Source organism: Sceloporus occidentalis, unplaced genomic scaffold (assembly GCF_023333645.1).
Source record: "Sceloporus occidentalis isolate IW3139 unplaced genomic scaffold, rSceOcc1.0.p SCAF_11, whole genome shotgun sequence".
Classification (NCBI taxonomy): domain Eukaryota; kingdom Metazoa; phylum Chordata; class Lepidosauria; order Squamata; family Phrynosomatidae; genus Sceloporus; species Sceloporus occidentalis.
Window position 1 is genome coordinate 3,699,229 of NW_028316991.1, and position 18,338 is coordinate 3,717,566.

Genomic DNA, 18,338 nt, shown 5'->3' on the forward strand with positions numbered 1-18,338 from the left:
TCACTTTATCTGTCCTGATAAAGGGTGATGTTGAGCCAAGTGGCATTCAACAGACCTCCGAGCCTAACATTCAAGTGCTCTCAGCAACAGAAAACTCCGATCTCTTGTTTTACCCTAGTTGGTATAAAGTCCCAGCACGGCAGGACTCCAGCCCAAACAAGGTGCCATTGAGTGATGCTCTGGGTCAAGTAGGTTCTTCAGATCCTAAAGAAATGACTGTAAAGAAAACAGACCTTGCAGCTCCAACATTTAAGGAGGGTACAGCGGTGGCTGGTAAGGAAACCAGTTCATCAGTTCATCAGTGATCATTTCCATGTTGCATCTGTATGCAATGACCGTTCTTTTTTCCTCACCTAATAAAAAATTTAGAGCTGGACCATTTGCAGTAATCACAATTACACTTACATATGAACATGTAGACGATAATAATAAGAAATCCTCTGGAATGTAATAAGAATTCCATTACTGTATACCTGTGAATAAAAACATATATTCTTATGCAAATCCTATGCATCCAGGCATACCGACGAAATACAAATTTATAGGAAACTTTCATACATAAAGAATGTATTATGCAAATTTTATCTTTGCGGATTTAACATACATGATCTACAAGAAATAGAATCCTAATCACACCACAGACTGAAAGCTGGAAAGTACTCAGACCATAAAAGGGCCCGGCATGGCGATAAGATGACTACATAATGTCGTGTTGGGAAGAACGATAATGCACTTAAATGCTCACTTATCTCTGTCTAAAAATATATAATTCATAATCTGCCCACATTTCCCGTATGACCCCCCCTTCAATCTATGCAGTAGGATTACCCCTGGCGGTTACTGTGAAACTCTAAAGGAGCAAGTCTCATGCACTGCAGAAGTACTTTTTATATTAAGAGAAAATCTGTCCACAATAAATGCTATTTATGGGGTGTGAAAAGTATTTGCTAATTTATTTTCACATATTTTATCTATCGGCATACACAAGGCACAAAGTGAACATTAAATGGAAATGAAAACCATTTCATAGTGGATATTTATAGCATTTTTTTCTATTTTCACGTGCAATAACATTGTGGTACGTGTTGTATGCTAAATATTGTCTGGAGCAAAACCATTAAGAACCTGCTATACTAAATGAAGAAAACATTTCAGTTGTTTTCTATGATAAACCTTGGTAAAGTTTCTTGCAGTTTTCTCATTCTAAACAAGAAAACCTTAAGCGGACAGCCCATTTTGTGTGCACTATGGTAACAACCATCAAACTGAATGCATAGGAGATGATGTTTTATATTTGTGGTGAGATATTTGAACATTATCCCTAATAAATAAAGTGATTTTATTGTATCCTGTAAAAGATGTACAGTTTTGCAGTCACAAAACCATCATTAAATGTATCAGGTTACGCAGTGTTTAGAGGTGTGTGTGTATTTTCCCTTAAATGTGGATATATCTGTACTTACAAGATAAAAAAAAAAATATATATATATATATATAACTTACAAACCTACAATAAAAATAGTTTTTAAACAAATAATTCAACATATGTGCTGCATTGCTTCATTTGTATATAATAAAATCTTTCATTTGTGTTAAATAAAAATAAAAAATCATACCCATATATATATATACCGTATTGGCTCGGATATAGGCCGCACTTTTTCCCCCCACTTTAAGTCTTTAAAGTGGGGGTGCGGCCTATATTCGGGGTCTAGCGCCCGACGCCCGGGACATGCAGTCCCGGGCGCCGGGCAGACAGCGGGGTTAGGATACAGATCCCCCGCAGCGGTGCAGGGGACCTGCATCCTACTCCCCGATACGCTCAGACAGCCTCCCCTGCCAGCACTTCCCACGGGGGGGGGGGGGGTGCCGGCAAGGGAGGTTGTCTAAGCGCATCGTGCGGTTGTCTAACCGCACGATGCGTTTTACCTCTGGCCCCCCGCCTGACTTACCGGAGCAGACTCCCGGGTGTCTTGCGGGGCCGGCGGGGGACATCTACGCAATACGCGTATACAACTTCCGGTGCCGGCACATCCGGCACCGGAAGTTGTATACGCGTATTGCGTAGATGTCCCCCGCCGGCCTCGCAAGACACCCGGGAGTCAGCTCCGGTAAGTCGGGGGGCAGAGGAGGACAGTGGCAGCATATCTCGGGGAGGGAGGAGGACAGTGGCAGCATATCTCGGGGGGGGGACAGTGGCAGCATATCTCGGGGGGGGGACAGTGGTAGCATATCTCGGGGAGGGAGGACAGTGACAGCATATCTCGGGGGGGGCAGAGTGGCAGCATGTTTTTTTTCTTTAAAAAAGCACCAAACTTTTAGGGTGCGGCCTATATACGGGGGCGGCCTATATCCGAGCCAATACGGTATATATATATAAAGAAATATGTCTAAACACCTGGCCTTCCGTTCATACATAAAACTTTGCAGAGAGACATCTGTTCACAAGAAATGAGATTTCATTTTTAAGGTATTTTTTTTTTGGCTTTTAGGAAAATACAGATCCTTACAGATCTTCACAAAATAAATATGTTTTGGATTGTTGGATCATTTTTTTTGTCATTGGTCCCTGTTGATAAGCTGTATTCCACACCTAAGTGCATTAATGTCAATGGTGAAGTATGTTTCTTATTTCCTCACAGGAGTTAGCATTGAGCTTACAAGTTCTGGCTTTATTTATCATACTACACGAGCTCTGGAGTCAGTTTCAGTACTTGATTTTTACTATCCTGGGTAGGAAATATTTTGTTTTATCCCTTTACTAATGCATTCTCATCATCATCCTAATTACTCTGAAAAGAATCCTATATTTATAACTCTTTACGCAAATGAATCTATGCTACGGATGCTAATATTATTTCGATATCAAGGCTTAACGCTAATTGTTTTCTGATAAACAGTACATCATTGTGTTGCTGGCATTCCTATTTAACAGTCAAAGGAAGGTGCAACTATTAATCCCTTATCTCCTGTGTGGGACCTGTTCCCTTCCAATGGCATATATGCTTTCTTGCTTCTCTGTGTGTCTCTGCAATAGCAGGGATATGATGTCATACTTTAGCCTCTCAGTTATGAAGCATAGAATTGATACTAGAAGTACAATTTTGGACCATATTCAGCGACATACTCTGACTGAGGTTGACTAGGTCCAGGTGGGCACAGCCACAAACTTGGGAGGCAGATTGCTGCCCCAAAGTAAATATGTCACGGCCCATATGATATTATAATAAACCTCCAAAATCTTCACCTTTGGAACCCAAATTCCTGTGACTCACCCTTCTAGTAGCTAAGAATGTTTGGTGGTTAGAAGAATATGTGTTTCACAGGCCTAAATATCACAATAATGTGTATAGGAACTCAAGTACAAAGTTGGTCAAAAAACAATAAATGTTGAGAATCATGTTATTAATATGCACTCCTATTAAAGGGCTCAATTCAACTATGTGACTAAATCAAGTCTTAGTCAGAAAATGTTTTCCGTACAAAGTGTGAATGCAATGCCCCAGACTAAAGGCACACCATGACTATCACTTCATCACACCACAACGTGCCGCTTGAGAACGGCCAAACCACTTAACCACCAATTAAGTCTAAGGAAAAATACCAAACGATGTTGGAGCTCGGCTAGGCCACAGTAAATGCTGATTACAGCTAACTGGGATGGGAAAATTGCAACAACCTTTCCAAATGACCTATATCAACTCTTGCAAAACCATCAGACACAACATTTTTTAACATATCATACATTTTACACTTTTATTAGAACAGGGTGATTGGTGTTAATAGGGGTGATATGTGGAAACAGGTAGCGTGCTTAGTAATGTGTAAGTAGTGAAGGAGTAGCGGTATGGTTGATATATGGTTGTGTCAGCATTAAAGGGTTAAATTGGTAAGGCTTATTCTTGCTTGACTGCGCATGTGCAGTGTGTTTAACTTGATCCTGTACAGTGTCTACATTTTATGTTTAGTCAAGTCTAGGGGAGGTTAGAGAGATAATTTTATGGGGTGAAATGTACGGGCAAACGCATCTCCGTTTTAGGTTCTCGGACACATTGCGCACCTCATTCAATCGCTTTAACGGAAGGGTTTTTGTTACACTGATGATGCCAATTAAGGTTTAGTCATTAAATCAAACCCGATATCTGCACAAAAATTAACATGAAACATGCAATTACGCCAACATTAATTCCCTGAAAACCGTAACCTATTTAACTTTACATGCGTTCCAAGATTGAAAAAAAAAAATGACATGTATGGCTGTAATTACTGCATTCTAGCTGTCCGTGTACAAATGCTGTCACTAGTTCCCGAAGTGTTATAGGAAGAGACTTTAATGGGCTTACACAAATATTTAGCATGTTGTGTAAATTTATTTATTTCTGCACTTAAAAAAATGATTGTACATAGCATTTTGCATTTCTAGAACACAACATTGACGCCATAGTAGTGTGTATTTAGACTTAAGCATACATTGAACAGGCTAATGTTGCTAATCACTAATCAGGCCATACACATGGAATGTGTGGCCCATTCGTACCTCTTTGCAATTAGCTTCCCATTAAATACATTCTTTATTTACATTGGTAAAATTACAAAAGTGAAATAAGTGATTAAAGCAAAGTGGAAGCCTAATGAATGTAAACAGCATAGAAACAGCATCTTTGTGGTATATATGTGTGGGGAAAAATCTGTGTATGATTCTTTTTATGATAACCAATCTAGGTTGGCGCACAGGTAACATATATTCATATAGACATAGGCGTGCCTATTATTATGGAACTAGAAAAAGTGCAAAGGAGGGCTACAAAATTAATAAGGGGATTGGGAGATACTAGTTATGAAGAGAGACTAAAAAAGTTAAAATTATATAGACTAGAAAAAGGCTTCTCAGAGGGGATATGATAACATTATATAAATATATGCAAGATCAATATAAAGAGTTCTTCAGTGACCTGTTCATTAACAGAAATATACAAAGAACAAGAGGTCACCCTCTGAGACCCTGTCATCAACGACAAAGGAATGGATTCTTTACAGTGAGGGCAATAAAGGTATGGAATTCACTTCCAAGGGAGGTGGTGTTATCCAATACATTAGATGCCTTCAAAAGGGGTCTGGATATTTTTTTAGAAAGGCATGACATACAGGGCTATCAATAGAATTAAAATTTTAGTGCTTCTTGATCCAAGGAGAAATCCGATTGCCTTTTGGAGTCAAGAAGGAATTTTTCCCCCTGATGGCAGAATTTACCTCCTGAATTTACACCGCTTTTGACAACGAGTTCTTGGCTGACATCATCTTTGTGTAGAATAGAGGCCAAGTGAACAGAGCTGCATCAATATACAATTTGCCCTCGAAGTCGGATTGTGGCTTATCATTTTAAATTTTAAATTATGGAAGTGAAATGAAGTAAAAGATTGGGTGCTAAAAAGGAACTTATTCCGCTATATTAATCGTAAGAAAGTAGACAAACTGTTATAATTCTCAAGAGTATTTGTTAATTATAGTTCAATGACGTATATTTCTATTTCAATCCTTTAAGTAAATCAATCTTTTTTTTTTTTACTGTGTAATACAACTGCAGAAAGCAGTTTTCATTTTCCAATATGGGTGTGAATTCATGACTAAAAGATTGACACGCTCGTTGGTGGATTAAACTTGGTGTAATGCTATGGCCCACAGGAATGAAAGATGCACAGCGTAATTAATTATTCCATTGTGGCCTTTTCTTTTTATTTAAATAAAAAAATCTGAAGCACTGTGTACCTGTGCAAGTGCATAATAGAATAGCAAATTAACACATGTCCTGAACAAAATAAAATAATAGCATTCGAAAGAAAAATGCAATCCTGTCTAAAAATGTAGCAATATATAGAATTTGAAAGAAATTCTAAGGTAGCCACTCTTAGGCTATATTGCTGTATAATATCTCCAATAATCAATAACATGTATTCATACATATTTGACAGGATTGCTAATCCTGGTGGACCTTACTGCTGCTTTTGACGCTGTAGATCACCATCCTCCCTCTTGACGATGTTGTTCTCTGTGACGCTGCTCTTTCCTGGTTCACATCCTACCTTTCGGATTGTACCTTCCAGTAAATGTTTCTATTCTCTTCCTTGGTGTCACCCTGACGCTGACGCTCATTCACCTCTCACATCAAAAAAACTGTTGCCTCCATCTAGCATGAGATGCATCTAAGGCTCTTGTTCATGCCCTCATTATTTCCACTCTTGACTGCTGTTACTCTGTCTTAGCTGGTCTACCCATTTTGCCCCTTTACGGTCCATCATGAACACTGCCACCAGACTTATCGTCATCACCCATTGTTTTGCTGACACCTCTCCCCTCTGTCATTCTCTTCACTGGTTGCCTGTACACTTCAGGATTCAATTCAGAATGCTGACTCTCACTTCCAAAGCTCTTCATAGCGGTCCCCCTACTTACATCCCCAAATACTCTCTTAACCGGTCTCTGACTCATCCGATTATCTTCATCTTTCCTCTACTCTGATTTCTAGTTCTCATGGAGCTTACAATGTTTCTCAAGAGCTACCCATGCTCTGGAATGCCCTTCTCTCGCTTTTCTGTCTCTCCTTTGTTTTCACTCCTTCAAAAAATCCCTCAAGACCTACTTGTTTAAGGATGCCTATCAACCGACAGTTCAACTCCTTTTCTCCCACTTACCTCTAGCTCGCCTTTGCTAGTAACTCTCCTGCTTTCTGACTGTACTTATGTCCAGAAAAATTATAATTATTAATGTAACTAGTGTGGCTGGTATATCACAAGGAGTAACACCTTTACCTCTTGTCTAATACACCCTGCTTCTAGATTGTAAGCTTGTTTGAGCAGGGCCCTCCTTACCTCTGGTATCTGTAAGGCAAATGCTCTGTCCTGTTTACCCATTCTAGAGCACTGCAGAATATGATGGAGCTATATGAAATAATAATAATAATAATAACTTCAAGCACTGTTATTTTATCAATACATTTCTGTACAGAGGAGTTTCCTATTTACTTCTGCTATACTGAGTTGGGGATGTGCTGTACCCCATCTGTGCCTTTTAGACAGGTTGGGATATCAGCTTCAGCCGTGAGGAGAGGCTCAGAAGTCCTGTAAGGGAGGATGATGGAGGCTTACAATTTTTGTCATCAACAGCTTTAAATATTTATTTGTACATTTTATGAAATGGTTTTATATATTCCCCAAACATTCATGACTGGATGCAGTCGCTACAAATAACGGTAGGACACCCATGAGAGAAAATAAGAGCCATAGCTTTATATTAAAGAGATCCATATGGCAGAGATCCAAGCATTTTAAGAGTCTCTGGCTTTTGGAGTGCCATCACCCCAAGCCTTGATGTTGGCACAATATCTAGGTCCCACACTGACAGGTTATCTGCTTTGACATTTCATCAGAGGATACAATTACAACCTGATCAGTACAGTATTTGAAATTACAAACTAGGAAAAAGGATACGGTGGATAAGACAGTTCCTCCTCGCCCATAGAGCAACTCCTTAGCCATTCATTCCTTAAATGAATGTTATGGTCTGTTGACAATGAGGAGCTGTCTTCCCTACATCCAAGAGGTCAGGGTTAAGTCTGGCAGTCGGAACCCTCCTTCCATCATGCACTCAGCAGAAGTTCCTTCTTACAGGAGATACACATGTATTGTATCCCTTTGCTTCCTTTTACTAAACATTGAATTCATTGTTATATGTATATGAACGTGACGTAATTACCGCAGACACCTAAAAAATGTAAGTTTTTATCAAAAGGCTTTAACCTCTCCCCTACTCATATACTCAATGTTGTTAGGCTGAGTCACAAGCCTGGGTTTACCAGCTACCGTAATGGAATGAATGTGCAAACAAATTGAAATTACTGACTTGTTGCTTTTTATCTAATATTTCATATATAGTGAGTCCATAACGATAGGTATTGCCAATGACCATTTCACTTTAAAAAGCATGTGAGCCAGAAATAAGTTTAAACTTTGGGAACATAATTGGTCACAAAAGAAAATGTTTGTGTTTTTTTTTTATACTTTGGCAATGCTGGTATACTTGAACTTTGGGAGATTTTCTTATCGCAAACTAAATATATATGGTGAACTGAATTTATCAGTCTTCTGATGAGGCCTAGGCTTTGACCCAAATAATCATGGCTGTCACCAACAGATAAGGTTTGTCAGGCCTCCAAAAACAAGTAATTCTACCCCTGACCAGCAACAGAGGACCTTCTAGAATTCCACTCCAAAGGAGACTGTCTACCACCTGTTCTAGAACAACTGACCACCATACCATATCCAATGCTCAGGAGTCCTAAACTCTCAGGGGTAGACGAGTTTATATAATTTTTCTACCAGACGTGACGTTTATATTAGCAGAAATGTGAGTTCTGTCTTCTCACGTACGCTGACATCTTAACGAATAGCCCTCTTGGTGCATTAATCTTTCCAGCTAAAAAATAGGTTTCAATGTGTGGATTATTAGGTGTAGCTAATTACGTGACAAATGTATAAATTACTGCATATTTACAGGTTATCACAAACAGTGAGACATATTCTAAAAAAGACAACACCAACAACACGGTGCTTTCACCTGTATTCCCTTGTGTTATAGATATATTTCTGGGAGTGATGTTTAATTTCAGCAATAAAAAAAACCAAAACAAAATAGTTCCGACAAAAATCTCGGAAAAAGCTCTTATCTGCTGCCTAATGGCAAAAGCGCCTCTTTTGATGCTACTATCCTGAAATACAATATAAATGCCCAATTTAATACCTTTCCGTGTTCTGCTAATGCACGGAGTAGCATGACATGACACATTAAAACATGCAGGACTGTTTTCCGAGTATGCAAAGTATTTGAAGCCAAGTGCAGAAGTATTTGATATCTGCATGAAATTGTTCACCTAAAAAGACTATGGTATGTTTTATCTGATTAAAACTCTTAGTGGAATTTCTATGTTATTAGTTAATCCACCTTTTATACAGCTGCTTACCGGAAGTCTTTTACAAGTTGCCATTTTGACTATAAAATGGACAAAATTATAAGCATGGGTTTAATAAGGTCGCACGAGTAGATATGGTAAGCCCAGAGATGCTTATATCCCTTACGCCTCTGACACTGGAATGCTTGCAATTCCCTTATGGTGTTATTACGGACGAAATGATTAAAACAAATATAAAAAATGTTTTCTAAGAACATCCTTAATTGCGTCATTGACTGAACGCGTGCTGTTAATAACTGTCACAATTCGGTTGCGGACTAATCAGACTAAGCGTGTCAATAATCAATATGAATTGAAGTCAGTCAAGAATTGAGCACAGCTTAAGGTATAAGAGAACGGTACTAGAGAGTTAACATTTAGCATTCAGGTCCAACATACTATGAGATTTAAATTATCCAAGAATGGTTTTTTTTTCTGCCTTTATGTCCCTTGGTGGGATTCAGATGTTGTACGGAGGTTTTGCTAGAACGCTAAAATACAATGCGAATGGGATGCCTGGAAAGATCATAGGTAATGATATAACCATTCCTCTGTTATCCTAATCCCTCTGTACAGTTCCAGATGAGATTTGGTTCTTGGACCTACAGATAATCAAAGAGTATTTACTGTTAATGCCATATAGGTCTCTAGTAGACCATCTAGTACTTCGTTTACAGTGGAGGGTCTGAGAGATAAACAATGCGATGAATTTTGTACTGGAGAAGAAAAAAGGTGAGAAAAAAGTAGAAACCTGTTAAAACAGGAGGGTGTTTTTCTTTGGAGCCCACAACTATAGTATTGTTTGTCCCAACCTGGAAGTCTATGCATAACATAATATTTTATTTAAACAGAATGTTAAAAATATCATTCATATCTGCAAAGGTTCCATGGTAGTTTCTTGCACCTAATTACATCACTCGTGACCTTCCGAGCGTCCGTAGATTTCCCTGATACAATCCTCCAAATAAATATTTTATAGGTAGAGACTTTCATTGATGTTGTGTTGAGTTAAAATAAATGGAATGAATGTTCTCAATCAGTGCTAAGCATTAACATGGTCAGCCCACGGGCAAGGTGATGGGAGATCTACTCTTTCTTTCTTGAACATCTTTCTTACGAGCACAAGGCTCATAAAATATATATGTATAACTTATTTCAACGAGACAGACCCTATTGTTGGTTCTAGGATGGCAATCAATTCCCAAGCTTTCTCTGTTTCCATGTGGACATCTTTTTACTGTACTTTAACTTGGCTAAATGTTAAAAGAAATGTATGTAACCGCTTAATAAATCTGCAGCTGTCATATTGCCGCCGATGTGTAATAAGTTACCGCAATGTCACATTTTCAGCCATTTGTCATGTTTGCGTCAACCTGTCTTGAGTGCTTCTTTTATAGCTATTCTGGTTAATATAGAATTATGGGCATTATTTAATGCTGAAATATATGACATTCTCAAATATATGTCTTATTGTAACAACCACTTATATGAAGAAACGAAATATCGAGGAGTGGCAGAGAAGAGACTTCTCACTATATATAATATAGAGCCCTTGTTGTAACGTGAGAGACACCTTAGGCATGGTAGTTACATTAGACTCGGGAGAATTATATACGAAATGAAGAAATCTCTCCCACATCAGTGAAAGACATCTCAGCTCATGAAACAATCATGGGCAAACAGTGTCCAGGTGAACTTTTATGGAATACTGTCTAAGGTTGAGTTCAATTATTTTGATAATCATACGTATAAAAATTGTCCATGAAACCTTTAAGTAATCTTAAGTACGCCAATGATCTTACCTGTCACGTCTTCATGCATTACCATTACAGATTATTTTGGTGAACCAAACCAATTCTAGGAAAGTCTTAATAACAATAGGACGCGTTTTTCTTTCTGTGTATTTCATAATGCGTAACAGATTGTGTGCCAAAGCTTGCCTGCAAGAGAACAATTTAATGGAAAATAAAGGGTTTATTTAAAGTGCTCTTCTTGACATATTGGGTTTTTTTTTATTCCTACAGACCGGGTCCAGTGAATCCAAGCATGGAGACTCTGAAGAGACTACAGGATCTAATCAGACAGAAAATACAGACACGGAACGCCACGTCTTCTCCTTTTCCTGGCTAAATTCCTTACCAGAATAACCATTTGCCGAAGAAGAAGTTCTATCTCTGTCCAAAGAGAACTCGTTAACAGATAAGCAACGGAGACATTTTAGTCAGTGGAAAAAATCTTAGTTTTTGTGGAATTTTGTCTATACGTGTTTTCTACTTTAAGTGACATTATGAATTAACCTTCTGAATGCCATAAGGGTGAGCAATGCTTTCCTCTTCCCTCTTAAATCATCTGTCTTCATAGCAAAGTACTGGTCCATGATGATGTTGACACAAGTTCAGTCTATGTGCATACTAATATACAGAATGGCACAAATCCTGGTATATAAGCGAATGCCTCTGTAACCACTGAACGTACTGAGCAACTGGTGCTGGGAATGGCATAAGCTTCTCTATTTCACATGCCTACACCTTTATCAATACTCAAAAGTCGATATGCCAGCCACCAATGGCACTTTATCCCTTAGCGCTCTACAGTGCGAGAGAGAAGCTATTACTGCTTGCTATATAGCAAAATATTGTAGGGAGCTTTGTGTTCCTCTGAAGGAGTCTGACGCATGAAGCTCTTGTGAGAGATGCTAAAATAGAACTAAACTATATGCCCATTGTGCAGTGCTATGGAATATGATGGAGATATATAATAAATAATCATATGATTGAAATGGGTAAGATATTAACTATACCTAAGAAATGTCATCATTACAGAGGACTTGACATTTTCTGTAGTCGTGAAGCAGGGCAAATGTTTTATAGAAGTGAGATAAGTAATGCGTTCTCTGTGCCCTAAGATAAGGAACTCTGTGTTCTACGGGGCTTTTTAATCAATGTAGATGACTTGAAATATCAGGTGGTGCGTTATACCTCATTCTTATAATTTTACAAAGTGTTGGAGGTTTAAAGGAACATATCGAAGCAGTTTATATGTTTATGAGGGGATATCTGTGAACTCGCCCCCCCCCCCTTTTCCATAGTGAAGTAGAAGTTTTAGGGAAAAGGATCAAGTATCAGTTTTATCAAATAGAAAACAAAAGCAGAATTATTTGTGCTCACGTGGTAGTTTTTGGTTATTTAGCATAACAGATTTTGTATTTGAATGAAAAGAAAACTGAGTCTCTAAAGGTCTTCCCTGTGTAACTATAACCGGTGTGCAGTTGAATATTTTTGTTATTCTTTTTAATCTGAATGCACATAAGATTTTTCTTTTTTGTCAATTTGTACAAGATCTCTGGACCACCTCTACGTCGCTTTTCCACAAATAAATTAAAATGGACAGTTATAGCTTTGCAGATTTTATTAGAAATATAGATATTAAACATTATATTACACACCAAAGTTGTGCGAGCTCCGAAAAGATGTTTTATTATGGAAATGTGTACAATAAACTTTTTGATGCAAAATAAATTACAGCGATTTTCACCTCCCAGAGGAAAACCCATCAATTTCTATAGATTAAGCTAATTCAGTTCCGACACTGAAGCACAAACTTTTATTCCTAAGGAAATATGTTACATGATTAACCCCCCAGATTGTAATGTAAAAATGTTTTTTTAATTTTTTCTTTTTTTACTGCAGTCAAATACACCCCGTGCATGCTGACAAACAGATACAGGCTGTTACCCCCCCCCCCTTGTTGCCAGGGGGTTAGCTACACATTGCTATGTAAAATGTATTTCCCCCTTCCGGACAGCCCAAAAGGGTTAATATGTGCATCCTCTAGGTCTGAAGCTATATAAAAATAAACAAATGGTATCAGGGCAGCACTATGGTACATAATACTGTATAGTTTGTGCTAAATGCAGGGGGGAAAAATCTCTTTGGTGCAAGAGTATATATTATTTCCCAATGATGTCCATCAGTTTTCTGTTGCTGTGGGCTTGCTGGGCTATCTGCTCGGCTCTGGCCATTTCTAAGACTTCTCTGAGCAAGTGGAAAGTCAGATCCAAGGAAATCGGCGGCTCTTCTGCTCGTTTTCCCCTTTCCGTGGCTTCCTCCTGGCTGCTGTATGGACTTTCTGCTCTATCCGAAGCCCCAAGCCCCTGCTGGCCGTTCCATTGCGTCGGCTGCAGCTGTTGCACGTCTCTGACAAAGTTACCGGCCAAAGACTCAGGTAGCCGGCTTCCTCCAAGCAAGCTCGGGGAGTACTTGTGCAAATTGCCCAGACGCAGGAAATATTCTTCTCCCATGCGAAGTAAAAAGGGCTGGTACTCAGGTAAGAGAGGCGGGGGGGCTCCGGCAGAAGATGCTGAAGACTTAGTGAAAGCTCTGCACTCATAGCAGGGGAGGAGTGAAACCAGAAGTATTCCTATAGATACCCACAGCTGGAACTTCATGTTATTCCCCAAATTTCAGATCTGAAACAAAATAAATGCGCAAGAGATTTCTGAAATGAAGGCGAGCGAGAGAGAGAGGGAGAGATCCCATAAGAGAAGACGTGAAAGCAATTGTGCGGACAGGACAGTGTAAGCAAGGTAAGCATGATAGGAAAATGAATGAGATTAAAGGAACGGGGTGGAAATGAGAGGGGAGAGAGAAGAGAACAGTCATTTCTTTAGTGTGCTCGGAATAGCTCTCCATGGTGCTGAAATGAATTCACATGGAATGACAACCTAAGATGCCATATGGGGTATAAAAGCATTTCAAACTATTTCAGCACAAGGAGATTATCCATTATGAGATTTATCCTTAAGTGATAGAATACAAATGCTGCCATAGACAAAAATCTGCGATAAAAACCAGCAAGAATTATTGTGGCAGGTGAAATGAATAAATTTATAGAATGAATAAATTTGATGCATGCAGCCCCGACAAAGAAAAGAACTGGAAATATAGTATAGAACCTGTTGGTACCGAAAACGTTCACATTTCAGCTTATGTCCAGATTTTGCGCAATAAAGAAAATCAAACATGTTAAACTTACTTGCTAATTGAAAGGCTGGATCTTCTTCCTTGGGGTAAAGCCGGGTGCTTGCGGAGACAGAATTATTGCAGCATAAGAAGGATTTGGGAGTCCTTCTGAGATTTTCTTTTTCTTCTTTAAGGTGCTGACATATCCTGAACTCGTGAAATGAATTTCTTACAAAACTGAGCCTTGATGCTGGATTTTTATAGCTAAGACCCTCTTGCAGAATCACGCACCTCTTGCCTAATAAGCTGACGCTTTCTTGACAACTATTGCGTGCTGATCCTCTACTGAATAAATAATGCCTCCTTGGAGCAATGGGCAGAGTTTTGCTATCACAACAATGAATCTCACATCCAATTATGTTCCCAGATATTTATCACCTCCTTAGTGACGTAAATGACACCTAGAGTGGAAACAATATTCACAAGTCTCCCATTGACAAAAAAACTTGAATGAGATTTCCCTTGTGTGCCGAACAAAAGCAAGTGACCTTTTACTACCAAACGGTCAAAGGAAAAAAGATTTTAGCCAAATCCCAAATCGAGGTGTGGTATCCTTTCCCTAAGTAACGAAAGAAAACTCTTCTAACTTAAGCAAGAACAACAAGAGAGGGTTTTCGTATAAGAGCAAAAAAAAAAAAATACATATTTTGGGCTCAAAGGGAAAAAAAGATAATCAACTAATAAAAGAAAAAAGGTAAAATATTTTTGCACATCTAAAGTGTTAGAGTGTTAGAAAAATTGTAATTTCAGTAATTTAAGTTAATCAATATGTAAGGCATTCTAAATATTTACATAGAAATACCATGTCTGTTTTCCCAAATCTATGAGATAAATAATTGTATTAAAATGATGATGTCATCAGTATATTAACACAAACAAAAATTATTATAGCAGAAAGAATTGCATTCGTAAGAGCTCACTATAAACAATTTTGATACGTTTTTTAAGGAAAACCAAAATTCTAAGAAATACCCAGGTGTGTGATTTTATGGCACCCTGTTCTTAAACGGTTCTCTAAAAAGACAAAGTATAATTTATGTTCTAAATTGCACCACATCCATTACCTGTTCTCCGACACATCTCAGATAAACTCTCTTGCTATTGAATCTGTCTCATTTACTAAAACAAACTCTGCAATTACCTCCAGTATTGCACATTAACCAATTCCAATTCCTTGAACCCTTGTGTGAGTCAATATTCCCCAGCAGTAATGGATGCGTGTAATATGCCTGCGCTGCCTTATCTGCTGTGTCTTCAGTCATAACCCCATATAAAACTGTCATGTATTGTATTAAGGTTCCGCAGATCGGACTATGTTATTGTCTTCTTCTGTTATTCATATGAGTGCATAAAATTAGTCAGTTCAAAGTCATACACTTAACTACATATTGTTGGGGGGGGATCCATATTAAACATGGAAATACAGAATTTGATGGCAAATTAGAACCATTTGGTTCTTAAAGAGTCATTTATCTTGTCATAGATTCAGAATAGCCATATTCTTATTCCATGCATGCTTAAATTCCATCGCTGTATTAGTCTCTGCCACGTCTGCTGGGGGGCTGTTCCCTGTATCCAACACAGTAAAGTAAAACTTCCTTACATTACATCTAAACCTCAGACCCACTAGTTTTAGACTATGATCTCTTGTGCTAACATTTCTCCTCCTTTGAAATAAACTTCCTGCCGGTATTTTGTTAAATCCCTTTGTGTATTTAAATGTGTCCATCACATCTCCCTTCTCTCTCATTCAAGCTCAACCTATTGAATATATTAACCTTTGGAGTTCCAGATGGGTGTACATTGCAACATGTCAGACACACAGGATTAGATACACCGCAGGTTTATTCTTTGTCGTATCTGCCACGAGCGAAAGAGCCTAGCTGTAGCTGTGTCCTCTGGCATCACAATGGTTAATGCTTACTTCAGCAGATGTTGCTTGTGCAGAGGATCCGATTGATGTAAAAACAGCGGTGAAGCCTACAGGTTTTTAATGGTTCTTCTTAGCCAAACCCCCTCCCCCCTCCCCAAAAATGAATGCAAATTCTTACATTTTAAATATTATCGGGTAAAATGTACGTATTAATAATGCAATGTCTATATTGTTAAAGTCCTGTGATGACTGCTCAAACATCAAGGTTCTGATGTAGAAAGAAGGCAGCACAAGGGTTAAGCAAAGGAACAATTTACATAGAAACAGACAGATAAAGACCATTCCACCCGTCTAGTCTGCCCATTTTTCCTCATCAAAAGGATTCAAACCCCTATCAGTCCTCGGTCTGGCTCCATAGTGTGGAAAGCTTTATCTCTATCCCCATGCATGTTTAAATTCCCTCACCGGATTAGCCTCCACCACTTCTGCTGAGAGACTGTTCCATTTATCTACTACTCTCTCAGTAAAGTAAAACTTCCTTACATTACATGGAAGCCTCTGACCCTCTAGTTTTAGACCATGACCTCTTGTTCTATCATTCCTCCTCCTTTCAAATAAGCCTGTGCTTTTTTTAAATCTCTTTAAGTATTTAAATGTTTCTATCACATCTCCTCTCTTTCTTATTTTCTCCAAGCCGGATATATTCAGATCCCTTAGTATTTCCTGATCATTTTTATCCTGCAAAGCACGTGCCATTTTTGCAGCCCTTCTCTGAACTCTCTCCGATGTATCAATATCCTTCTGGAGATGGGGTCTCCAGAACTGTCCGTAATACTCCGCAGACCTGCTGACGTGGCATTGTTATATACTTGGTATTATTACCCCCGTAGTAAATATGTATTATTATCTCTATGTGTAGATGCTTTAAAGCCCAGGAATTAACCCCAGATTTCAGATTATAAATGAAGGGTCCAGACTCTTACTTTTGTTTAAAATAACCCTATTTACATCCCAACAGGTAAAGTCTCCCGGGAGATTATTGGGCATTCATAAACACACTCTTTATTTGCATTTGACTGTAAGATCCCGTCTCTTACATAGGAAAGCCGGCAATTCTCCAAGCTATCAATGCAGCAACGTGTTTTAATTAGAACTTCCCCGCTTCAGCCAGTAAATGTTCCCATTACACTTTACTATAACTCTCCCCTTCGGCCGTTTATCCTTTATACAGTATGTAATGTAGCAACTATTGTCTTTCAACAGAATGGATACTTAACAACAGGTCAGCACCCTTAGCCATCTCTTTACCCATTTACCATCCCCCACATTATACGCTTGCTGCAAATGATCTTATTGTCCTTACGCCTTTCTGAAAAACACACAACTCTCACTCAATTACCCCCATTATATTATATTCTGTATGTGGACCATGAGGCTGCCAAGAGGAGCACCTATAGTACTTACTCACTGCTTCTGTGTCGCCGAATGTAACACAACTATAGATCTCTATTCTTAATGAAGCCGTGCAGACAGAGGCACTGAACTGGTTAATATCCTTAAAAGCAGGTGGTCTGTCTAATTTTTCATTTGGCCACATGTTATAATAGTAAGTTATCGTTAACAAATATTTACATTATATATTATTACCGTATAATATATATTATATATATTGTATATATATATATATAATAACAATGTCTGGTACTGCCATGACTGTATGAACTTGTAGTTATTCTGCTAAATGAAAGCGCATGCACGTTGTAAAGTAATAGTTGTTGTAAAGTGGGGGCTGTAGTGGCCCGCTTTGCCTTCTGGGTAACCAGCTACAGCTCTGATTATGTTTTACATTTCTTAGTCAGTCAATGGATTACAAAATTGAGATGCTCTCCCAACTATTTGGACGGAGAAGGAAACTTGATTACTTTTTTCCTGGCTGAGCCAATAGGTTTTGGAAGGGAAAATTGCTGCACTCCCATGCTACAGTGTGCGGCTACCAACCGGATACGCACGGTTGCATACTGACACATGTATAAAAGCATTAGGATGTGGCTGCATCTACCCAACTACCGTACATCATCTGGTGGCCACTGACCTTAAACTGCCAGGGCCGCTTAGTCATGTCCAGTCCGGTCCTGCATATTTTGAACACCTGACCCCCACACCTATATAAGCTTGTTGGACATCCCATTGATAGGCATTCAACATCCACTTTTCTGGGGAGACTTTCCACAAGATTTTGGAGTGTGTCTGTGGGAATATGCACCCATTCAGCCAAAAGAGCACTTGTGAGGTCAGACACTGATGTTGGACTTCACAACTGCTGTTTTGGCTAAATGGGAACAAATTCCCATAGGTGTTCAGGTTGGTTAAGGTAAGTGCTCTGTCTGGGCCACTGCAGTTCTTCCACATGTCTTTATGGAGCTCGCTTTGTACTCTGGGACAC

At 38.8% G+C, this 18,338-nt stretch overlaps 2 protein-coding genes across 2 annotated transcripts in view; one reads left to right on the forward strand and one right to left on the reverse strand.

Moving 5' to 3' along the window:
* Window positions 1-11,148, forward strand: part of LOC149305446 (tripartite motif-containing protein 55-like) — a 48,724-nt gene extending 37,576 nt beyond the window's left edge. Inside the window, exons 9-11 of the mRNA XM_089477512.1 lie at window positions 24-273; window positions 2,643-2,710; window positions 11,026-11,148. Of these exons, the coding sequence (XP_089333638.1) occupies window positions 24-273; window positions 2,643-2,710; window positions 11,026-11,148 (441 nt within the window). The remainder of the gene's footprint in view (window positions 1-23; window positions 274-2,642; window positions 2,711-11,025) is intronic.
* A 1,802-nt stretch (window positions 11,149-12,950) lies between these two features.
* LOC149305447 (corticotropin-releasing hormone-like) lies at window positions 12,951-13,448 on the reverse strand. The gene has a single exon (XM_089477536.1). The coding sequence runs from the start codon at window positions 13,446-13,448 to the stop codon at window positions 12,951-12,953; it is 498 nt and encodes a 165-aa protein (XP_089333662.1).
* Window positions 13,449-18,338: the final 4,890 nt, after the last annotated feature.

Bases quoted from the DNA above. Each gene is read 5' to 3' on its own strand.
- LOC149305447 (XM_089477536.1), bottom strand. From the start codon at position 13,448: ATGAAGTTCCAGCTGTGGGTATCTATAGGAATACTTCTGGTTTCACTC.